The sequence below is a fragment of the Calypte anna genome, chromosome 13 (genome assembly GCF_003957555.1).
Source record: "Calypte anna isolate BGI_N300 chromosome 13, bCalAnn1_v1.p, whole genome shotgun sequence".
Lineage (NCBI taxonomy): Eukaryota > Metazoa > Chordata > Aves > Apodiformes > Trochilidae > Calypte > Calypte anna.
In genome coordinates, this window is record NC_044259.1 from 11,659,988 (window position 1) to 11,684,606 (window position 24,619).

The following is a 24,619-nucleotide window of genomic DNA, read 5'->3' on the forward strand; positions in this document are numbered from 1 at the left end:
TTTCCTTTTCTTTTCTTTTCTTGGCAAAAGGAAAAACATTTCCAAGGTCATTTTGGCTCCACATGGGTGCTCCTGTGTGCCCATCTTGATGACCTTGGCTGGTGGCTCCTGTCTCAGCCTCGTGCTGCCCAGCTTCTGGGTCCCTCCCTGCCAACCGGGATGGATGAAGGGCATCTTCTCCATGCCACAGCCTAGCTCCTGCTGGGCAAACCAGCCACTGGGTGTCATGGAGACTCCTGGGGGGACTCCCCTCGTAGCACCCCAACAGTGCTGCCATGCCCTGGGCACACCAGCAGCCGCGGCACCGCACTCCTGTCCCGGTGCCATGGGAGCTCACCCTGCTCACCCTGGCACAGGGTTCAGCTCACCGAGGGACCTGCCCGGTGTGTATCGCAGCCTTGGCGCTGGTTCTGACCCTTCTCATTCCACCTCTCTCTTGGCAGGGCGCTGTCTGGAGCCGGGGGGCCGGGGGAGCTGCCATGGCTGCGTGCCCGCTGCCGGCCGTGCCAGGGCCGCCCGCCGCCCCCTCGCCCCGCTGAGGCCATGGGGCTGCTGCTGCTGCTGCTGCCGCCAGCGCTGCCGCCGCGGCGGGGGTTCCAGCTGGCCGGGGGGCCTCGCGGTGCACCTGCCATGGTGACATGAAGTGGACAGCGAGGGACGCTGGACTGCTGGAGGGGAGAGAGCCTGCACAGCCAGCCTGCTAGTGTTTTAATTTATTAGTAGCATTTGGTTTTATTTTTTTTGTTTGATTTTTGTTTGGTTTGGATTTTTTGGGTTTTTTTGCTTTTCTTGGTTGCGTCTTCCCCTCCCCGGGGTTGGGGAGGGGGAGGGGGTGGGCAGGGGAGAGGGGCTTCACCTCGCCCTACGGATGCAAGGATGACTGTGCTGGCCAGGGCCCGGCGGGGTATCCGGCAGCTCTCTCCGCAGGTGGTGTTGCTCCTGCTCTTTGCCTTCTGCCTGCTCAGTGTTTTCATCTCCGCGTATTATTTATATGGGTGGAAAAGGGGCTTGGAGCCCTCTGGGGACGTGGTGGGGCCAGACTGCGACGAGCCCAAGGTCGCCCCTTCCCGCTTGCTGCCTCTGAAAACCCTCAAGGTGGCCGACTCCTCCCGCACGGACCCCTTGGTGCTGGTTTTTGTGGAGAGCCTCTACTCTCAGCTGGGACAGGAGATCGTGGCCATTTTGGAGTCGAGTCGCTTCAAATACAGGACAGAGATCGCCCCGGGAAAGGGGGACATGCCCACACTGACTGACAAGGACCGGGGACGCTTTGCTCTTATCATCTATGAGAACATCCTCAAATATGTCAACCTGGATGCCTGGAACCGGGAGCTGCTGGACAAATACTGTGTGGAGTATGGTGTGGGCATCATCGGCTTCTTCAAGGTAAGAGGGGAGTGTGGGAACTGAGACCCTGTTCAGGGGAACTCTGGGGGCCTGATGGGCAAGTATTGCACCTTCCCCAGGCAGCCTGTGTTGGTGTGGAGCCAGCCCACAGCCTGTCACAGGGTGCAGGCTTCCTGCAGAGAGCACCATTTTAGCCCTCTCTCTGTGGAGGGGCTGTGTGGCTTCTGGGTGTTTTGGGGGATAAAGCACACCTCTAGGATCAGTCTGGTTGCTTTTAGCATCCCATTTCCTAGCAGTGACCCTTGGTGGGGTTCACCAAAAAGCATGAACAAGCGTTTTGCTCCGCAGCCCCCTCCTGCCCAGCATCCTGTCTCATCCAGCTCCTGTCTCTCCCCATGCAGGCCAATGAGAACAGCCTGCTGAGTGCCCAGCTGAAGGGCTTCCCCCTCTTCCTCCACTCCAACCTAGCGCTGAAGGACTGCAGCATCAACCCCAAGTCTCCCCTGCTCTACATCACTCGCCCTAGTGAGGTGGAGAAGGGTGTGCTCCCCGGGGAGGACTGGACTGTCTTCCAGTCCAACCATTCCACCTATGAGCCTGTCCTCCTGGCCAAGACCAAGTCTGCTGAGTCCATCCCACACATGAGCGTGGACGCAGCACTACACACCACTGTGATGCAGGACCTGGGCCTCCACGATGGCATCCAGAGGGTGCTTTTTGGCAACAACCTCAACTTCTGGCTGCACAAGCTTGTCTTTGTGGACTCTGTCTCTTTCTTGACGGGCAAGAGGCTCTCCCTGCCCCTTGACCGCTACATCCTGGTGGACATTGATGACATCTTTGTGGGCAAGGAAGGCACACGCATGAAGGTGGAAGATGTCAAGGTGAGGCTGTGATGTCCTGGAGGGGTGGGTTGGGTGCTTGTGCCTGTTCTGGGATGCTCCAGGGATAAGCTCTGCCCCCAGAGCATGCTCTAGTCCCCCAGGAACCCCTCTGCAAAGCTCTCAGGGACACAGGTCTTCACCCTGGTGTGGCAGCCATCCCCATGGCTGCTTGCTGAGGACATTTTGCTTTCTCTCCCTCCTCCCAGGCACTGTTCAACACCCAGAATGAGCTGCGCACCCACATCCCGAACTTCACCTTCAACCTGGGATACTCAGGGAAATTCTTCCACACGGGTGAGGAGGGCGAGGGCGTTGCTTTGCCTGTCGATGCCATGTGGCTGGTGCTGAGGCACAAACCGGTGCTCAAGGAGGCCAGAGTTGGGGCTGCAGGAGGGTCCTGTCACCCAGTCACTGAGAGGGGCTCCTCTCCCCCTGCCCTGGCTGCTCCCACCTGTCTCTGGGTGCCCAGTGGTGACAATGAGCATCATGCCCACAGGTACCGATGCTGAGGATGAAGGTGATGACCTGCTGCTGTCCTACGTGAGGGAGTTCTGGTGGTTCCCCCACATGTGGAGCCACATGCAGCCTCACCTCTTCCACAACCAGTCGGTTCTCGCTGAGCAGATGACTTTAAACAAGAAATTCGCTGTCGTGAGTAAGATGCTGCTGGCAGGGGTGCTCCTGGTGGGAGGTAGAGGGGAGATGGGGGGCTAGGACATCTGACCCATGGTTCTGCAGGAGGAAGCATCTGCTGGGGTTGCTGTTTTAACTGAGTCTGGGGTTTAGTGCTGAGCCCAGTGTGGTTTGATGCTGTGCTGGGCAATGGTGCAGGATGCTGGAGGGGTGCTCCAGCCTCTCCATGTGCTGGGAGGCTCCTGCTGATGGAATCTCCCTCTGCAGGCCAAGCTGCTGGGGACATGTTTGGTTTATATAGGCAGGCTCTGACCTTCAGCTTAGCAAGGAATTGTAACATCCTCTTGGACTGTCCTTTACCTGCCCTGGATAAAGCTGGCATTGAGATCAGATCTTGCTGTGATCCATTGGTTTGCTCGCAGCTGGCTTGAATACAAATCCAGTAAAGCCAGACCTAGTAATAATAATGCTGTCTAGGGCCTAAGAGAGGCATCTTCAGACTAATTTGAAGAATTAATTGATAATTAGAGGTGCTTAATTAGCGAGAGACCAGACCGTTCCTATTTGGGATGAGCAATTGTCCAACTCAGAATTTCCAGGCTGTTTTATATCTACTGATGTAAACCAATTTACAGTCCTGTGTAGATGTATCACCTCCTTCTCCACAGAAGAGCTTTGCTTCTATTGTTTTGTTGGTGACAGCAGAAATGAGAGGGATGAGGATGATCTGCATGAAGCAGGGGAGTGAGTGTTCACCCAACAGCTCTGCTGCTGGGCTGGCTCCCTTTCCTGGTGACAGCCCTGCTTAGGAGAGAATCTGCAGGCACAGCCCTGCCCTCGTTACTCTCCAGAGGCATGAATTGACAGTCTGGAGTTGGGAATGGGGAATTTCCTGGGGAGAGATAGGTTTGAGATGTGGTTTTGGGACCCCCCCATGGTCACCCACTCCCTGCTCTCTTCTCTGCAGGAACATGGCATCCCCACTGACATGGGGTACGCCGTGGCCCCTCACCACTCAGGGGTGTACCCTGTCCATGTGCAGTTGTATGAAGCTTGGAAGCAGGTTTGGTCAATCAGAGTGACAAGCACAGAGGAGTATCCACACCTGAAACCTGCTCGCTATCGCCGTGGCTTCATCCACAATGGCATCATGGTAGGTGGCCAGGCTTGATCTCTACCAAGAGTAGAGATCTCTACTCTCTCTGCTTCCCCCACCAGTACCTGGCAGGGTGGTTTCTGGGCAGCTCAGATGCTTCAATTTGAGGGGGCTGTGTCCTCTGCTCATCCTACATAGGGGAAGCCCATGTGAGGACAGTTTTTTGCTTCTCTATCTGTCCACTCCCATCCCTTGTGAGCATCAGTATCCAGGTCAAAGGTGGTGGGAGCAGCGGAGCCAATCCTGACCTCTAATGGGTTGAGGAACTCCCTTTTCATTTGGGAGGAGGAAGAGGACCCAGCCCTGGATGCTCCACCCATGTCTTTCTCCTGTCCCAGGTACTCCCCCGGCAAACCTGTGGCCTCTTCACGCACACCATCTTCTACAATGAGTACCCTGGTGGCTCTAGTGAGCTGGACAAAATCATCAACGGGGGTGAACTCTTTCTGACTGTGCTCCTCAATCCTGTGAGTACTGCCCTCTGGCTTCCCAGGGAGAGAAGGACAGGTGTCCCTTGCAGAACCACCTCCCGGTGCTACTGTGGGCAATGTCCCCAATGTCCTTGGCCAGGGTGGGAGCTGTCTGTGTTGGATGGCTTCTGGGTGAAGCTCTGCTAACCCCTGCTCCATCCTCTCCACTTCAGATCAGCATCTTCATGACCCATCTGTCCAATTATGGCAATGACCGTCTGGGCTTGTACACCTTTAAGCACCTGGTTCGCTTCCTCAACTCCTGGACCAACTTGAAGCTGCAGACACTGCCACCTGTGCAGCTGGCACAGAAATACTTCCAGATCTTCTCCGAGGAGAAGGACCCACTGTGGCAGGTACCCCCCCCGCCTGAAATGAGAGGAATAGGGGGTGTTTCACCTCTTTGTGGTTCTGTGGGCAGTGCCAGGAAGGAGTTTGCCCCGTAGAGATGGAAATAGCCCCAGTCTTTGCTCTTCCTGCTGAGCAGTGTGACCTCCTCAGGCATCTGCTCCAACTGGAGGGGGCTGAGCAGTGGTGTAAGATCCCACCCAGGCTGCCCTGTCTCTGATCCTTCCCCTCTGCATTTCAGGATCCCTGTGAAGACAAGCGTCACAAAGACATTTGGTCCAAGGAAAAGACCTGTGACAGGTTCCCAAAGCTTCTCATCATCGGGCCTCAAAAAACAGGTGCTTCCCTTCAACCTGGGTGCCTTGAGGCTTGCCGGGTCCCCCGTGCACCCCCAAAGATGCTCTCAGCCCTTCTGTCATTAAGCAGAGCTCAGAGGGACGTTTGGCCCAAATCAGCTCTTTGTTTCTGTCTGTCTGAAGGAACAACAGCCCTTTATCTCTTCTTGGGGATGCACCCAGACCTGAGCAGCAACTACCCCAGCTCAGAGACCTTTGAGGAGATACAATTCTTCAATGGACACAACTATCACAAGGGCATTGACTGGTAGGTCTCTCCATGGCAGGGGCTGAGTGCCAGTTCCTTTGGGAACCAGAGCAGCAGTGCCATGGCCTTTCCCATCCACTGGGCTCTTGGCAGAAGGACACATCCCATACAGGCTCAGCCCTGTGCTTTCAGGCTGTCAGACTACCATCTCTGAGACATTGTCCGTAAGGAAAAGAACACTTTCCAGGACTCAGAAGTACTCTTGGCAGAAGCCAGGCTTGTGTGCATCTGCTACACCCTGGTTTTGTGGTCTCCTTGGGGAATCTGGAGAGGTTTGGCTCTCCAGAATGGCTGGAGGGGATTGTGGAGATGTAGGCAGCATGTCAGACCCAGGAAGACCCTGCAGAGTTAGGGGACAGTGCAAACTGAGATGTTACCTGCAAGGGGTGTGCTGGAGACATCTCATGGTCATCTCCCCAGGTACATGGAGTTCTTCCCCATCCCCTCCAACACCACCTCGGATTTCTACTTTGAGAAAAGTGCCAACTACTTTGACTCAGAAGTGGCTCCCCGGCGAGCAGCTGCCCTGCTCTCCAAGGCCAAAGTCATCACCATCCTCATCAACCCAGCAGATCGAGCCTATTCCTGGTATCAGGTGAGCTGCCCACCTCTACCTCTCCCTCAACTTGGGCAACCCCCTGGGGCAGTGGGACAGGGGCTTCCCTTCCTCAGATTGGTTTGGGAGGTGGGGTGGCTGCAGGTGCTGCACTTTTTTGCTGAACAAGATGTGTGAGGACACTTGTGGGTGGTCTGAGAGCCACAGGGTCTCACAGGCAGCCCGGGATTTGGGTTGCCCCAGGAACAAACCCGCCTTGCTTATATCTGAACAGCACCAGCGAGCTCATGATGACCCAGTTGCCCTGAAATACACCTTCCATGAGGTGATCACTGCAGGACCTGAGGCTACTCCAAAGCTCCGGACCCTGCAGAACCGCTGCCTGGTACCAGGCTGGTATGCCACCCACATTGAGCGTTGGCTGAACAGCTACCATGCCAACCAGGTAGGGATGGGAGCACCCACTCTCACAGCAGCAGTTCCCCAAGGAGCAGGAAAGGGGATGTGCAAGAGAGAGAGCTTGGGGCCCAAGTCAGCTGTGAGGGTTCTCTTGTGGGAGCTGCTTTTCTTATACCTTAATAACCTCAAGGAGAGGAGTAAAGTACTTGGGGAAGGTGCAGAGGGCAGATTTTGTGTGACAAAGAAACCTTTGTAGTATGAGGCTAATGATGGACGATGTACAGAGATGTCCTTGCTCCAGTCCTGGGCAGGTAGGTCCTTCTTGTCCTCTGGCAAAGCAGGGTTGAAAGGTGTGGAGGGCAGGGGCACCCACCACTTATCTGCCACTCTTGGCCACAGACCTTTACAGGGCAAAGCTGCCCGTGGTTGGAGCTGCCTGCAGGAGAAGGGGGGCTGGAGCACCAGCCTTGCTGTGGCACACTGTGGGGCTGCTGGCAGGGGACAGAGTCACTCCCTGTTTTTTACACAGTCATTTGGCCTTATAAAACCTGCTAGTTGTCTGCTGCTGGCATAACTGCTGTGATGCAGCCCTGGCTGGTGATGGGTTGGGCAGCCCGAGCTCTGGGGTTATCCTGGGTGGATCCTGGCCCTGGCTTTCATTTGCATTTCATTTTCCAGCACCCAGTGTAAGTGAACACCAGGGCACATTAGCATTTGAAAGGGGACTGTGTGTGGGATGGTGGCACAGTTGGCTCTAAGATGACAAAAATTGTGGTGAAGGCATTGTCATGCCCCAGGAGAGCAGGGCTGGGAACCAGAGGCACCTCACCACCTTGCCTTGCTCCTTGCAGATCCTGGTCCTGGATGGCAAGCTGCTCCGGATGGAACCTGCCAAAGTGATGGAGACAGTCCAGAAATTCCTCGGTGTGACCAACTTCATCGATTATCACAAGACCTTGGCGTGAGTCCTTCCCCAAGCTTCTCCTTCATCCAACTTGCAACAGATTGCCCCTGGGGCCACCCACCACTATCTCAGGGCAGCTCCCAGCCCTGGGGCTCTCTGCTGAGCTGCTGCTGGTTTTGATGAGACCAGAGTGCCGACTGAGGCCAGAACAGCAGCTCCTTGTTACTCTTGAGGGCATCCTGGGCCAAAGGCACCACTGAAAATAATAATTAAACCTAAGTAGATGGCTGTGTTCCCTCAGCAGAATGATGCAGTGGTGAGTGAACCTTGTCAGGCCTCTTACTGTGCAGCTGTACAGGGAACCTGTTGTACCAGGGGGTCAATAATGATATGTTAGCTGTGCTGTGGATTTAAAAGGGGTGGAGAAGTGCCCCTGTGCAGGGCTGGGCAGCGTGTTTGCCTCCAGAAGGCAAGGAGAGGGTGAGAGGGGTGAGGCAGAGCTCTCCCTTCACAGGTTTGATCCAAAGAAAGGATTCTGGTGTCAGCTTCTGGATGGAGGGAAAACGAAATGCTTGGGAAAGAGCAAAGGGAGGAAGTACCCTGAGATGGACTCAGATGTGAGTATGCAGAAACCTCCTGGGACGGTCCTGAGCGGGACTGGGGGTGTTCACGTTGGGGTAGTGGGCTTGGGGCTGTCCCCCCGACCCTCTCTGTTTTCTGTTGCAGTCACGCGCCTTCCTGCAAGACTATTACAGGGACCATAACATCGAGCTCTCCAAGCTCCTGTACAAAATGGGGCAGACTCTGCCCACCTGGCTGCGGGAGGAGCTGCAGAGCACCAGGTAGCTGCTGCCCACCCCAACCCAGCAATACCCCAGCAGGGCTGACCCCTGCACCCAGCAGGACCCTCCTCAGCAATACCCGGCCACCACCTCGGAAGGGACCCCCGGGAGTGGACGGATGTGCCAGAGGCTGCACGAGCAGCAGCCTGGCTCTGTGGTCCCTGTGCTGCCACCTCTCTGCATACCCCCACAGCCCTTTTTTAATTTTTTTTCCTTTTTTTTTTTTTCCCCACCCCTTTTTTTTTTTTTTTTTTTTTTTGTGGGGCTTTCTTGTGGGTTTTTTTTTTTTTTGTTTCCTTTTTAATTCCTGGGCCTGTTGGTGAGGTCCCTTCCCGCCCTGCTGCAACAGGCACAAATTCCCACTTTCTGTGCTCAAAATGGGCACAAGGGAGTCAGCATCAGAGCTGTCCCTCACTTCCTGCTCTGAGGGCAGAGGAGCCACTCTGGGCACGCTGGAGGTGACATTGCTGAGCTGAAAAATGGGCAGGAAAATGGAGCTGGTGGAGACCCAAAGCATAGAGTGACCCAGACATGCTTCTGCCATCAGCCCTGCTGCAAGAAACAGGAGAATTTGCTGATTCCTCCAACACCTCTTTGGAAAAGCTGCGAACAAAATGGATTTTTCTTTCGAAGACTTGGCCATGATTTCTTTTGTCATCCCTGTTCATTTTTAAGCTACTCAGTGTCTTCCTCTCCTTCCATGGGCAGTGTGGTGGGACTGCAGCTGAGCAGGACAAGGGGCGGGTGTGCTGGTCCCAGTGCACCAGTCCCAGTGTGCTCCCTGGCACACTCCTGTTCCCCCCCCCCAACATCCCCTTCTTGCAATCTTGTACACACGTGGTGTTTCCTGTGGTAAAGCCAAGTGGTGCCCGGTGTCCCCTGGCAGGGAGGAGGTAGCCAACCCTCAGGGAGAGGGCAGACGTTGGGATAATGGCAGCCAGAAGGATGCTGAGAACTTGAAACTTCTTGAATATTAAAAGCAAAAGTATTTTAATAACATTGGGGGGTGGGGTGGGGTGGGTGGGAGTGGGTTTGTTTGGTTCCTGGTTTGCAGGGGGTTGTTTTTTTCTGTGGTGCCAGAATTTGTACCTAAACCCCGGGGGTTTTGTGTGGTCTCTGGGTGTTACCTGTGGCATGGAGGAAGCTCAGTGGGGGCACGGGGAGCAGTTCCCAGACAGAGGTGTGTCCTTATACTGGTGGGACCATACTGAGCTGCAGCCCCAGCTCTGCCTCCCCTGGGATTTGCTCCTGGGGACTGGTGAACAAGACTTGAACCATCAACATGTGTACCAGGATAAGGGTCCCGATTTCTCCTGGGATAGAGCAGCTCTGTGGGATGTGGGACAGCAGTGATGGTGGTGGCTGTGGTACCCAGTATGCTCCCCTCACCTCCAGCATGGGGCCAGGGCAGTGGGGGACACAGCGTTTTGCCCTCGGTGATGCAGCATCCCAGTTCCCACCAGATTATTTCTGAAGGAGCCCCTGGAACTGTGGGGGGGGGGGGCATCGGGGGGCTGCTGTTTCCCCTCTGCCCCTCGTGGGGCTGTATTGGGAGGGCTCCCAGGCACTGGCTTGAGGTCCTGTTGAACCAACTGCTAATAAATCGGGGAGGGCTCTGGTTTTACTTGCTGTTTGTTGTGTTCTCCTCGCTGGCACGGTTCAGCCCTCCCCCTGGGGTGCCTCCGGGGGGGCTTTGGGCCCATCTTTTGGGGGATTTTGGGGAGGAAGGGAGTGTCGGGTCCGTGCAACGAGGTGCAGCAGCCGTCTAGTGCTGGATCCATGTGGGCTGCACAGCCGTGGCCTCGTGTTCCTGACAGGGGGAGCACCCAGCACCCACCGTGCCAGCGCTGGGGCAGGGATCTGGGGCGACCAAGGGGGGGGGTCCCCGCTTGCTTTCCCCCCTCTGCCCAGGGTCAGGTAGCCCCTGCCTGCCAGAGCCCGCCCCGCCGGCTGCTGCCTCCTCACCGCCCTCCCCCTGCGAAGCGCTGGAGGGAAATGAAGACGGAGCTTAATTAATCCCAGACGGTGTTGTTTGAAACCTGTCGGAGTGATCAAACGATGTGTGGTGCCGGAGGAGCCGCCGGCATGGAGGGGTGGGGGCTGCCTGCCGGGACAGGGAGGCCTCTCAGTTTCTGTCCGTGCTGGAGCAAAGCCGGGCCATGCACCCTATGCCTGATCCCTGTGTCCCCATAGCCACCTGCGGACCATCGGTAGGCTGTCCCTGGGCTGTCCCCTAGCCCCCATTGTCCCCATACAGCCCCGGGTGACACTTGGTCCTGGGCTGCCCCCCAGCCCCCATTGTCCTGATAGAGCCCCGGGTGATACTTGGTCCTGGGCTGCTCCAGGTGGCACCAGCTGCTGCCCAGCTTAGCCCCGAGTTAATTGGTTGTTAATTAACGGGGCCCGGAGCACAGCTCAATCCTGTGCGATGGCCTGGGAGGGAGGGGGAGGAGGAGGGGGAGAAGGAGGAGGAGGAGGAGGAGGAGGAGGAGGAGGGCTCTGCACACCCATGACCGCAGGAGAGCCGTGGGAGAGGAAGGCTCCATCTCCCTCCTCTGTGGTCTGCCTTGGCACCTGTGATGTTTTCTAGCTTCTGCATCTGCTGAGAATGTACAAACTGGTTGAAATCGATGCCAGGCTGGGCAAGGGCCCGGGCCTGGGGGGCTGTGGGCAGCAGGGCCCAGGGGGGAGCAGGATCCCCAGCCAGCATACCCCTGCTCAGGGCTCAGATCCCGCTGTGCCCAAGGCTGCTCCCCTGCCCAGCTGGGGGCTGCCAGGACCATCCCTGCCACCACCCCACCCTGCAAACATTCCCTGGAGACCCCAAGGCAACCCCTGCCCAGCTCCCAGCCCCTGGACACTGCCTGGGGAAGAGGGTGGGAGTCAGCAGCCTCTTGGAGGTCCCAGAGGTATCAGAGCCAGGCTCAGGCTGCTCTTGGCTCTCCACAGCCCCAGCCCCGGGGCAGGAGGGAAGCTCAGGGCTGTGGAGGTGGCCATGGTGAGGGTTGGCTTTCCTGGCTTTTCTGGCCACTGTGACCCACAGTAGAGTCCAGTGCAGCTGCTCCCTGCACCTCAATCCATCCTGATAGCCATGCCTTGACACATCCCCTACCCACCTCCCAACAGACCCTGTGGCCATGTCCCAACATGTCCCACATCCTCCCCAGCTGCCTGGGGATGTGCCAGTGAATCCCCACTGCAGGTGCTGCAGGAAGAAGGAAAAGCTGAGAGATTCCCAGATCCCTACCAGGATCACTGGGAGGGTTTATAAACCTGTAAGAGCAGATTATTTACAGCTGCCTGTTCCCCTGGCAGCTCCATCTGCTACACACCTATTGATGCCTGTCCTGCCTGCAGCCCTGGGCAGGGTGGATATCAACAGCCCCATCCCCAAAGCAGGGCTGGAGTGAGGCTACTGTTTTCTCAACTTTGCTTGAAAACACCCACAACTTGCCCAGCCCTGGGCAGGAGGAATCAAGAGGGGGTTCACAGCTCCACAGAGGTGCTGAGGTCGCATGGGATGCCAGCCCCTGTGTGTGGGACATCATGTCTTCCATCGTATGGTGAGCAGAGTGGGTGGAGGGACAAGGAAAGAAACCTCTTGGATGACTTGAAAACCACCATCTCCTGTGCTGCCTTCCCAAAGCAGGCAGACGCGGGGGTGCTCGGCACACAACCCAGTTTTTGGGTGGGACAGATTCCTCCAAGTGCTTCATGCTGTGTCCAGCCTTTGCAGCCTGCTGAGGCCTGACATTTAGATCAAGCTTTACAATGAGGCTTAGAAGACATCAGAATTATTTCAATTAAAACATGTCTATGCCATGGTTTTATGGTGGAGAAATCTCACTCTGACATCCCTCCCCCAAGCTGGTCACCTCCTATTTCTGCTTCCCTGAAGAGGTAAATGAGGGGCTGAGCTCTGTGAGCACAAACCTTGCCCAAGTCCTCAGCTCTAAAAAACCGAGTGAGAGAGTCAGGAAGAGCCATGGAAAATCCTCTCTCAGGGAGAGACCAAGGGTGGGTTTTGCACCCTATAAATACCAGAGATCACCAGTGGCAGAGGAGCCCCTTGCTCCCTGAGAGGCATCCCCAGGCCAGATAGTTGGAGTATAACCAGATGACACAAGTATTTCACATCACAGCAACATTGTGAAAGCAGTGATGGCTTTGCCTTCTTCCACAGCCCTTCCCTCTAGGCCTTGGGGCCTCCTCCAGGGGGATGTTGTCCCGAAGGTGGTGTTTGTGACCTCTGTGGGATGGGACTTTGGCTCTCTAGCCCTGACACTTGCTGCATCCTTGTGATGGGTCAGTTCAAGGAGGGGGATGATGCCAAGGTGATCGCGGTGGGGATGCTACACAGTGCAAGCCTGCAAGTCCTTGAATGAGAGCCATGCAAAATATTTCTTCTAATGCCTCTCAAGATTTTGAAGTGAAGTGTTTACACTTTGTGATAAAATAACCCCAAATTCTGGTGTCTGAAATATGTCAGTGTGGTTTTAGTGTATGTTCATCTACCACTGGATTACAAAGCCGACAGAAATCTTTCTGTAGAAGTTGTATGTCTTCCTGTAAAGATTTATAGGTCTTGTTTTGAAGATGCAAATGTATAAATTATCTTCCATGAGTTAGAAGACATTTGTATATGTTATTTAACAACGCCTAAGACTGTAAATATGAATCGCCCATTTAAATGTCACAGCCTAAATCAGAAAAATGCTGGAGATTTAAATTAGACTTGAAATGTCAAAGGACAGATGACAAAAAGATGTTCCCTCCCCGGGAAAAATTGTCTTCTAACCAGTTTTTCATTAATTCCATCTTTCCGGTGGCTGTAGTTAACCCCCTTTTGCCAGTGGTGGATTTTTTAAAGAGGCACACGGTGGTGGGGCAGCTCAGGCTGGGCACCAGGGGAGGCTGCTGGGAGCCGGGCCCCTCCAGCCCCATGGAAGCTCCTGGGCTGATGCCTCCCTTGGCATTCCTCATCCCAGCCCCAGGCTCCCCCTCCTTCCCCCCCTGCCAGCCCCCTCCTCCCTCCCACATCCCTCCGCCCCCCCTCAAGGCTCCTTTGTCCCTTCCCGCGCCGTTTATTATTAAAACCAGGTGTGGGAGCTGCTCCCAGCCCGGGGGGAGCCGGGGCCACTTCCCGGAGGTCTCAGGGCGGGGAAGCAGCGGGATGTCCCCCTGCAGAGGGGCCACAGGGTGATGAACTGGGGACAAGTCCAGCTCCCCAAGGCGCTCAGTGGCTTTCTTGGGGTCAGCACCGAAGGGGTGTCCCAATATCTCCTGGTTCCTACTGCGAGAGCTGCCGGCTGGCAAAGCTAGAACCAGGTGGGTTTTGCACGAGTGGAAAAAGATAATGGGGTGATAAGGTGGTTCTGGTTGAATAATGCAGGGGACAGCTGGGAGGCAGGAGCGAGGCGGGTCTGGAGGGTCGGGGCAGCTTGAGGATGAGGAAGGGCTGCGAGGCGATGCTGAGCCCTGGAGAAAAGCAAAGGCAGACATTAACCAAGGCTCCGGGAGATGAGGAGGTGCAAAGGGTGACAAGATGCAGATGGCTCTGGCGGTCCTGGCAGCTTTTCATTCAGCAAACGCAGCTTTAGTCACGCGAATGCATGTAAAACTTCTTTGGGCTCAGGGAGGGACAAAAATCATGCCCGTACCAGCACTTTCCCAGCGCCGTGGGGCTGGCACTGCCGTGGAGGTGTAACTCAGTCCACACAATATCTACGTTTCAACTTTTTAAACACTTTATCCTCCTCTTTTGGAGCCCTGTGGAGACTCGGTGCTGTTTATTTGCTGGTGCAAAGGTTTGATTTTTGGGATCCTGCTCGCCCCTCCCCAGTCTGTTGGCCCCAGCAGGGACTCTGCCTTCCCCAGTCACTCCCCGCACTGCTCAGAGCTGCTGGAGCATCCCCAGAGAGGGTGTCTTTCCTCGGGACATCTGCTGCTCCTCTGAAGGGCACCTGGGGAGCAAGAGAGGAGAAACTGAGGAGCTGCTGGAGGGGCTTCCCAGCTCTGGGCAGAGAGGAGGGGAATGTTAAAGGGTTTCCCGCTGTCGCACATCTGGGCTGAGTTTCCCAGCTGGTCCCTCCTCACGCATTGTGGGGGCCACTGCTAGGGTCTAGAGAGCTGCGACGAGGGTCCCAGCAGCAGGGCAGGGGGGTGAAAGGGTGCTCAGGGACATTTTCCCCCACTTTCACGGGGGGCTCAGCACAGCAGAGAGCCCATCCCAACCCCCATTTCCCAGCCCTTCCTCCACATCGGGCGTGAGCAGCTCAGCCCTGCCGACCACCCAGGCTCACTGCAGCCCCCCCTGGGACTCTCCGGCTCCCGTCCTTCCCTGCCACCCCCACCCACCCACCGACCCTCACTGGGCTTTGCCAGCTTGAGTTCTCCCCAGCGTCCCTTCCATGCAGGGCATCACCTCTATCCTCCCCTATCCAGTGTCTCGCAGGAGACCTGCTGGCTCCGGGGGTGGGTCCCAGTCGTGCACCCCCCACAGGTGAGCAGGCTGTCCTCAGGGACCACCGGCACGGTGTCCCATCGGGCAGGGTGGGCTGGGAGGGAGCCCTGTGATGCCAAGTTGGGTGCAGTCCATGGGGTTCACGGAGGCCTTCATGGGGGGCATGGGGAGGGATGAGGAGCAGCATGGTGAGCTGGACCCCCTGCTTCAGGATGCTGCCAGGGTCTCTTCCCTGGGCCACACACATCCACATGAATATTTATACAGGATGGGAGTGGAGCATCCAGCCCCACGTGGCCATGTGCCTCTCCGTGCACCCCTCCCAAAAGCCATACGGACCCAACACGAATCAAATGGCTCAGAATGAGCCAGAATAAATATTTTACGGTAAATTACCAAGGCTAATAATTATAAAAATCTGTATTTATGACCCGGAGCCAGGGAAAGCTTTCCAAGCAGCTGGTGACCACCTGGGTGACAGTCCCCTCCTGCTCCCTGGTCAGGCTCTGGACCCCTCCTCACTTGTGGGGAGCAGCTTAGGGGTAAGCTCTGGGGTGGGTGTCCCCCCTTGGTTCTGGTGCTGGGGTTGCTGGGGTGTCTGTGAAACCCCATGGGAGGGCTAGAAACAGGATTTCCCACAATGGTGATTGCTGCTGGGGTTTAGGGGCAGACAGCATGCAGGGGCAGCTCCTTGCCCACCCATTCCTGGGAGCCCTTGGGGTTCTTGTTGGTGCTTGGGGAAGACAGCATTGCTACGGGGTGGGGGAGAGGCTGTGGAGGGTGAAGGAGAGAGGAGGAGGGACAGTTGTGGGGTGTACTTGTTTTACCCTTTTGACTGTTCAGAAGTGATTTTTGGGGTGCAGCCACCCCTTCTTGACCAGCAGGAATCAGATCTGCCTTCACACCCCCAGATCTGTCCAACCCCAGGGTTACTGGGAGGGGACAGGATGGTCCCTGGGGGATGTCTTTGGCCTGGCTGTGTTCTCGAGGCCAGAAGAGCCAAATGCTGTGTGATCATCTCCATCCCTGCCTGGATGGGGACCACAGCCCACGGAGGGGACCTGGCAGGTGCTGTGGGAAGATCTCCCAGATGGAAAGAGGGGAGATTTGAGCAGCATAACCCCACTCCTTGCTTCCTCCTTCCCCTGGCCTTTTTTTTTTTCCCTCCCTGCCCTGATTCAGAGAAATGAAATCCAGCTGGATTTCAGGTCAGAGCCTGGCTCCCCCTTGCTTGGCTCCTCCGGGCTGGTGACTCAGTTGACAGTGGCGGCATCTGTGGCTCCCACCCGGCTTGGCCCTGCTCCCACCCACCATGGTCTCAGCAACAATGGTGTTGGCCTTGAGTGAGCTTACCCAGCGTGGCTGGCTCCCCCTGCACCACCCCAGGGCTTCCTCTGAGCAGAAAATGGGGTCAGGAGAGGGTGGGAGCAGCAGGGATGGAGCAAAACAGCAGAGCCCATCACTCAACCTCAGCTGGGGGTCTCAGAAGTGGTCAGTGACCACCTGTATGCACTGAGGACTGAAGGGGACATTGCTGGACGTGGGTGTGTGCCACCAGCCACGGATCTCTGCATATGGGTCAGAGCACCCCATGCACCCCCATCACAGCAGCATCGAGGAGAGCATCCAACACCTCCCTGTCCAGCGGGCTGAGATGGGCTGGGGAAGCCGATTTGCTTCCCAGGGGGATTATGGCTCCCAGCCCCTGGGGACCACTCCCCCTTGTCCCCCGGGACCCCCAAGCAAGCTGTCCTGGGCTCAGCCCTTCCTCCGTGGGACTGGAGACGTGAGCGGGCGGCAGCAGCCCTTGGCTGAGCGCGGACCTTGGCTCCCAGCGATCAACAGGAAACGGGAGATGGATTTCTCGGCAAACTGGGCTTTCCATAAACAGTCTGAGGGGCCGACCCACGACGGCGGGAGCAGCACAGAGCCAGGGCTGGGTTTTACAGCTGTTTATCGCATTTTTCTGCTCTCGTTTCCTCCCTGGCTCGCCAGCTCCAGGTTCCTCTTCTCCCGCGTGAAAACGGGCTGAGCCGAGCCGAGCACTGGTGGATGGGCCGTTCCCAACCTGCTGCATACAGGATGCTCCTGCCAGAGCAGGGTTAGGGTGGGCAGCATCCCGTGGGTGCTGTGCCCCACAAAGCCTGCGTGCGAGGTGCCAGAGTCCCCTCCCTATCCCTTCCCAAACCTTAAACCCAGCTCTCATTGGGCTCTCTTTGCTTTGGAGCACTTAACCCAGCTCCATGGCTTCAGGGCTCCCAGCCCTCACTGGCACACACAGCTTCCAATTTCTCGGCAATCAGGACTTAAGAAAATACAAGCTGACCCCGGGAGGTGAGAGAGGAGCGGGGAGGCGGCGCTGGGCTCTCCGCCTGCTTCTCATTAGCAGCAGCTTTTTCAGAGCCATCCCCGCTCCCCAGTCCCACCCCGGCGAGCTCGGAGCCTCTGGTATTTCCCAGTGGTGGTTCATCCATCTCAAACAACTATGAGATGAGATATTTAATTGCAGAGCATCCTTCCATCTGTCTGTTTGTCCCTCCCGGCGGGATAGAACTGCACCCGTGCACCCTCTGCAACCCACGCCAGCATCCCCGGGCGCCGATCCTGACCCGAGAGGCAGCATCGGGGGCTGCCCCCGTCCCGTGGGACAGTGGGGGCTGTGTTTTTGGGTGGTGGAGGTCGGTGTGGGGTGGTGGGGTCAGCTGGCAGCATGGGTCCAGTTTGCTGAGGGAAACAATGGGGCTTTCTGTCGGCTGGGGCTTGGGGGGAGCACAGCCCGTCTGGAAACGAAGCCGCCTACGTCAGAGGCAGACGGCAGCAGGATGAGGGGTTCTTCCAGAGGGCAATCAAAGCTGTGACAGGGCTGTGTAGGAACCTCTGGGGAGCTGCCTTCGGGACCCTTGCAAAGGAGGGACCTGTGGACCCTCGTGCCCCCAGCCCCAGGTTTCCCACACCCAGGCAGGAGGATGCTGCCTGCCTAATGCATGGCCACTGCCCTCACCCCATGATGCCAGGGGTGCTGCCAGTCTGCCAGTCTGCCCCAGAAGCCAAGCAACTTTCGGCTTGGCAAAATATATATATATATATATATATATATATATATATATATATATTTTTTTTTTTTTTTTTTTTTTTTTTTTTTGGTTCTTCAAGGCACCAAACTTCTGTGTGGAACTGCAAGAGTGGGCACGTAGGCAGATATTAAAGCAAGGAGTGAGAGACCTGGCCCAACACCAATTTTGGCAGGTCAGTGTTGACAGCAAGTGCCAGGTCCTGGCCTCTCCCAGCTGTGCCAGGTACAGCCAAAACCTTCCCACAAAATTCAGCCACAGGACCCACCAAAACACAAGCAGCTCTGTGCAGCCGCACAGGCGCCGCTGGCGCTGCTGGCCGTGCGTGTTTTGGCACTGAAACCCACATCCTATTTCCACGTGATGGATGTGCAAGAAAATGTGTTTGCCTGCAGAGAAGGGATGTGGATGGTGGGATGGGATCGGGAGCAGGGCTGGCAGGGGGAGTGGGATGCAGGGATATGAGGCTGGCCAGGGAGAAATGCTGCCTGGAAACGGGCTTGGCTGGAGCGGGGCTGTGTTTGGGAGGAAAGCTGGTATGTGGGTGTGTTGGTGTGTGAGGACGCTGGGCTGAGGAGCATGTTGGAACAGAAGGGTTTGATTTTTTCATTTGAAATGGCTTTTCTGATCTCTTGGAATATAAAACAAAATGTTACCGAAGGAGGGGGGAAAACCCCAAAAAACGGGGAAAAAGCCATCACTAATCATTCCTTCCCACTCTGAAAAATCCCCTTCACAGTCACAGGTTTTTTGCTTTGTGGTTTGTTTTTCAGCCTTCGCATGAAACTGTGTCTCAGAGGCTCACATGCTTCTGTGCCACAGGTCCCAGGCTGCCAGGCCAGGATGGCCTATGGGGCTGCAGGGCTGGGAATGTGACAGTGTGTGGGACAAAGCCAGTCGCATCACCTGGTGTGTGGAGCAAGGTAGAAACCTCACGGATGTAGCTCAGCACCCAAATGTTACAGGAGTGCACCCATGCAGTGCCTGATTCTGCAGCAAGGGATGCTCGTGCTCAGGGGTGATGAGCTGATGCCTCCAGCCACACATCCCAGCCCTCAGGGGGGTAGCACAGGGGCAAGGGAAATGCTCCAGGGGTGATTTGTGCCATCGCATCTAACCTGGCATGACAATATGGTTATGTGGTGTGAAGCTCCTGCAGGATTCCCTTTTGCAGCTGTAAATCAAACAAGCAGCTTCTCTGTGGGGCAGCCCTCCTGGGGAAGGATGCTTCTGGAGCTTTCAGGGCCCCAGTCTGGGCTCTCTGTAGATATGGGTGCAGGTGAGGGCTGCAGGTGCTGGAGGTGCTAAGCCACATACGGGTCTTTGGCACAGCCCATACCTGTGCCTTTCCATGGGCTTCAGCCAAGAAGGATTTGGATCCATATCCCTGTTCCAATGGGGAGCCTAATCTACACGCACACCCCCTCAGATTCCCACTTTTAATTCTTGCTTTCAGTATCTGCTTTGATCTGTCCCTGGTTGGAGCCTGCAGGGTAGTGTGGCTGCTGCCAACCCACACTGACCACTGTGTCCCCCATGCAATCCTCCCCATCCCCTCTGACAGTGCCAGAGGCACCCAGAGGTGCAGATGCCAACACCCCCACCTCAAAGGGCTTGGGATCAGGCTGCTCCTGCCCCAGCTCCATAACTTCCCAGCTCCACGCCAGCACCGGGAGTGCCCCAAGCCCCAGACCCTGCTGATTAGAGACATTTAACATTCCTCCCAATGCCAAAGGCATATTTTATCAGTGGGTTTTTTTTCCTGCAGACTATTTTCTTTTCATGAAAACATTAAATGGCCTGAGAGATAAGGAGCAAATTTATAGCAGTTCACACCGAAGCAGCCAAGACACTGGCAAGGAAAAAATGCCTTCCCTCCTGCTTACCCGCCTTCCCTCACACGCTCCCCACCCCAGCCGCTTCCTCTCATTCTCTCCAAATTCTCCTGACTCCCACGACAAACTCTACCGCCCCGTCCTGGCTTTTCCTGCCCCACGGCAGAGTTTGCCACGAGGTCACCCACCAAGCCAGAGACTTTGGCACAAGTAGGTGCCATCACAGTCCCACTGCCATTCCCCAGGGGATGCTCATCAGGCCCGCCTGCATCCTGGGGTGATGCAGCCCTGTGTCTAAAGGATGGACAGCCTGGATCCATCTCTATCCCAGTGCTGCTGGATCCAGGTTGTACAAAGCCTGCCTGGCCTTATAAAATGAGCCAGTCTAGAACAGAGACCTGCAAGCCCTCCCCTTCTCTCTCCCAATAAAGCATCCCTTGTTCCATCCCTGCCACTGGGAGCTGCTCAGCAAACCAGTCCCGGTGCTTACAGAGCTCTAATGTTTAACTTACCAAAATCTGCAATAAATTTTCCTAGCAGCCCCCGGTCAGCTGGCCCCCATCTGCCAGTGTTGCAGGTTTATGAGCTCTGAAGAGCTATAAAGGTCTTTTACTGGCTCCATTTTTATTTCAAATTAGAGTGTGACTGGATAAACACCGGACAAAGTACCGATTTACCGGGCACCCTGCGTAGCGTGGGGCTGGGAGCTTGGGGACAGGCTGTGCTGTGGCCCTGCAGAGTAGACAACATGTTCTTTCACCCCACTGAGCTGGGATGATGCTTTCTCTCCCCCAGCTAGTGAAAAACACGAGGTCTGAGGAAGGGGAATCTGCTTTGGGAGTCCCTGTGGGTGCTGGGGCAAGAGGTGGGCTCCACCAGAGCACCCCAGGGCTCATGGGGTCACACAGTTTTCGGAGAACTGAGTGCATCAGTTGTTCCCTCCATCTCAGGCCCTGCTTGGAGTTTTGCTACCAGCTCAAGTCTTCTCCTGCCCAGAAGGTCAAGCATGTCCCAGCGTCTCTTCTCTAGGAATAAGGGAAGGATGCAATGCCAGGGACCCCAGACGTCACCATCCCACACTGAGGTGGCCAGTGGGATCTGCAGGGAGCAATGCCAGCTGCTCTCTGTGTCAGGAACCTGGAGGTATCCTTTCTCTCCTTGAAAAGGTGTGTCCCCTGGTGCCACAAAGGGAGGCAGAGGGGTGAAATGGGCGAAGAGCATGAGGATCTCCAAAGCAGATATTTTTCAGCCCTCCCTGGCTGGCACCTTCCCCGCTCACTGCTCCCAGGGATTCTCTTATGTCCTGGAGATACTCATGCCCTCAGGCCACAGGCTGGGACAGGACATGCCACCAGCCCTTAGTCACAGCTCTGCAGGACCATGTGGCTCTGCTGTGCCCCTGGGATAGGATGGCTGTTTGGGGTCTCAGAATACCAGAGATGGCAGGGATGGTTTTCCCCACTTCATCAGGGGTCACTTAGCATGTCCCAAGAACAAGGACACCCCTTCCCTGGACTTAAGTTCAGCGTGATGGCTGCTCATTTGGGGGGACAAATTCATGCAGCCAGGGTGTGTGTGTGTGTGTGTGTGATCTGGGTGAAGCTGAGCAGCTTTCTAGGCTGTAACTAAAAGTTGCCCAGAACCCTGCAGGGAGGAGTGCCAGAACAGAGGGGCTGCTTGCTGCCTGCAGCCCCCTGAGACAGACACTGTGCCCTGGAGCTGGGTGTGGGGCCGTGCTCCCAGCCGCTGCGAGCGCTTGAAGAATATAGGTGGTTAATGCCTTCAGTATGTATGAAATATCCCATATGCTGGGAAACAAAAGGGGCTCTGTGCTATTAAAGTTTCATTTCCCCACTCCCCTCCTCCCGCCCCTCTCCCTGCTGCTAACGCTGCCCTGCGCAGCACGGCTGGAGCAGAGCAGACAAGGAGACCCCAGAGCTGCTGGCCACCAGCTCCTGCCCAGGACCACGGGGTCCTGGCACGGTGGGAGGGGAGAAGGCTTGAACCCCCACCTCCAGGCTCAGCTGGAGCATATGGAGAGCAGAGAGCTTTGGTTCCCCACGGGAGAACAGGAAAGGGGAAAAAGCTGAGCGTGGTGAGTACGAGCATCCTTGGGCTTTCCGGAGCTGCCCTGGGCTCTGTGGCCATCCTGGAGGAATGCTGGGCAGGGTGGCTCTGGGTTCCCAGGGGAAGAGAAGTGTCCCAGGGCATGATCCTCTTGCAGGAATACCTCAAACTTAAGGATGGAGGGGTCTGTGGGCAGCGTGGGGGTGGAGGTGGGCTTCCCTGTGACTCCTGTGAGGTTTTCCCCATGTGGTCCTGCCTGGGATGCCTCCCTGCTGGGATCCAGTCTGCCCTTGGCCAAGAAGGGCTGGGGATTTGGAGGGGGAGCAGCCTTTTCTCTAGGACCCTCCGGAGCTGCTGGGGCAAGGAGGGGGAAGAAGAGGGAAGGCAGTGGTGGGCAAGGGGCTCGCTGGCAGCAGAGGCAGCTCAGGGAGGTAGCCCTGTGCCCGGGAGGAGCCAGGCACCCCGTCGGTGTCCCCTTACAGGCACAGCCAGACCCCCGGGCGTCCACGGGGTTTGGCTCCAGCATCTCCCCGGGCTCTCGAAAGGGTTAAGAGAGGAGAGGAAAAGCGGAGAAAGAAAACAGAGCAGCTTGGTCAGGGGCTGTTTGCGCTGGCTTGGATGTGTCCTCGGCGTGTTTGTTCCTACTGCACAAACACTTCTGCCAGAACCAGCGCCAGGCTGCTGAGCACGCTGCACACACACACACACACTCACACACACACGCAGCTTCTGCATGCACAGCCCCATCCGAAAATGCTCCCGACTCACACCATTCCTCTTCCACCCGTTGCCCTCTGCCTTATGAACCGTGCCGGGACCCCTGGGAGCAGATCTTGGTGGTGGCCGTGTCCCGGCTTTGGGGACACAGCCTTAGGAGTGCCGGATGGCAGCAACCCTCGTGTCCCAGGGCCACCAGCCCGCTGTGCTGCTGGGGCCAAGGCCTGGGAACAGGCATGTGCTGGGGTTTGGCTGCTTTCCTGGGCTGGAATGAAAACACCCCCCTCCCCGAGATGCTCTTTGTTTCCCATGGACCGTCCCATGTCTGGGGGGCTCCAAGGGTTCAGACCCTGCACTCGGGTGCACTCAGTCCATGTTTTCTCACTGCATTGTTAAAATATCCATTATCCTGGTGCTGGCTGTACCCAGGCTGTGTGCATCCATGTCTCCACTTTGGGTTCCATCCTGCCTCTCTGGGATCAGAGCTGGGGACAAAAGGACTGTCAAGGAGCCAGCAGGGAGCTGCTCCCCTTCTTTTAGCAATGCAGTCCTGGTCTCCATCCATTTCCTCCAGACTTTAGGGATTTGGGATGCCCGGCAGGGGGGTGGGGGAGGGGAGGTGGGGTGTTCACAGCAGGGAGGACGGGGCTACCAGGGCTCAGCAAACTTCTGCCAAGCTGCCGGCTCTGCCATTGACCTTGCATCTTCTTGTGTACAGGCGCTGTGCTGTGACCCCAGCAGCCCCGGGTAGTGGCCCTTGGTGTGTCTGCTCGGGGGTAGCTGAGGTGGTGACAAAGGTGGCTGTGCGATCAGGCAGCAGCTCACACTGTGCCGGCCCCGGGCATGGGCTGGGAAGCGCGGCAGCCCCTAGACCTCGGGGGGCTGAGATGCTCTAGCATCTCATGATTTGTCCCAGCTCAGGCGGGATCCTAATTGCTTAAACTGGCTTTTTTGAGCCCTTGTGGGGTTTTCTGCTTAGTTAATTGGTCGTGTTTTATTTCGTGTTTTATTTCTGAGCTCCTCGGGCCAACGTGGCTGAGGAACAAGTCCTAAGCCCGCTGCAGGGTGAGCCCTGCAGCAGGGCTCTGCCCTCCCCCCCCACCCGGGCAGGATTTTGGCACAACCGACATCAGGAGTCCCAGGAGCCGGGGGTGACACCGTCCTCGCTGTGCCCACCTCCAGGGGCGGGGTTTTGTTTAATTAGCGACGATTCGTCATCAGCCACCACCTCCCTGGGGGGTGCAAAGGGGTACAGGTCGGTGCCAAGGGGTACAGGGCGGTGCCAAGGGGTACAGAGCCGTGCAGAGGGTTGCAGGGCAGTGTAGGGAGGTGCTGAGCACCCCATGCAGCCACATCTATCCCTTGCTTCCAGCCTGCGGTGGAGGAAGTGAGGGGACATGGTCCAGCTGTCCTTGCTCAGTGCTTGATCAGGATAACTGCTCCGCAGCCCCTGTCCTGTCCCCAGGCTGTTCTGCTGCTTCTCCCCACTAGCTGTGGGTAGAGGACGAGGGCACAGCTCAGCTTGGGCAACCTGTGTGGCGGACTGGTAGCCCCATGTCCCACCGGGCAGCCTGGGCCACTGGGGACCATGGGGGTTGTGCAAGGACAGGAACTCAGGAAATGTTGTGGGTTTTTTTCATCCTGGTTTCTGTCCAGGTAGTAAATCAGCTGCTGGCTGTCATGCCTGCCAGCCCCTGTCTACCCTGATGGGTCAGGATGCCCACGGGCCACCCTTGCCCAAGGGCTCACTCTGTGGCCAGAGTCCAGCCTGGCCTGAGGCAGCTGGGAACTTGCCATGCTAAGGAAGGTCACCTAGCATCTCTTCTCTCATTCTGGTAGGGATTTCCAGGGAAGCAATCAGGTCACATCCCAGCTCCTTTGGGTGCTGGGCCCTTGCTGATAGTCCTTGGACCCCGTGGAGAAGGTTTTTCTCCACCCAAACTGCACAGCTTGGCCGCATCCCTCCTGTTGCTATCCCAGCCTCTCGTGGAAGGATATCAGTGCAGAAGGTGACACCAAGCTGGTCCCAGCCCTGCAAGGTTTTGTGATGGGGTCCTTGTGAAGGGGTGGTCACCCACAGGCTGTGCCTCCCCACAGCATGTGGTTCAGCAGCACATCCTGGCCAGGTACCCGGGGATATTGTATTGCAGCAGGTGGGAGGGTGTTGGGGCACAGGGTGACTCAAGCATAGCTCCAAATACTGCTGAGTGACATCTACACCACAAAGACATCTCCTGTATCACTTGTGGAGGCAACACTCCCTTAAAGAAACACGGGGACCCCGGGGATGTGCCACTGTCCTTTGGGGATGCAGCTGCGTCAGG

The 24,619-nt window shown here is 56.7% G+C and overlaps 1 protein-coding gene across 1 annotated transcript; it reads left to right on the forward strand.

The window, feature by feature from the left end:
- Nucleotides 1-525: 525 nt before the first annotated feature.
- NDST1 (N-deacetylase and N-sulfotransferase 1) lies at nucleotides 526-8,771 on the forward strand. Its single transcript, XM_008502178.2, has 14 exons — nucleotides 526-1,386; nucleotides 1,749-2,231; nucleotides 2,438-2,525; nucleotides 2,728-2,882; nucleotides 3,832-4,017; nucleotides 4,359-4,487; nucleotides 4,664-4,846; nucleotides 5,080-5,176; nucleotides 5,318-5,441; nucleotides 5,862-6,036; nucleotides 6,272-6,442; nucleotides 7,248-7,357; nucleotides 7,815-7,917; nucleotides 8,027-8,771. The coding sequence occupies exons 1-14, from the start codon at nucleotides 877-879 to the stop codon at nucleotides 8,144-8,146; spliced, it is 2,634 nt and encodes an 877-aa protein (XP_008500400.2). The 5' UTR covers nucleotides 526-876; the 3' UTR covers nucleotides 8,147-8,771.
- The last annotated feature ends 15,848 nt before the right edge of the window (nucleotides 8,772-24,619 follow it).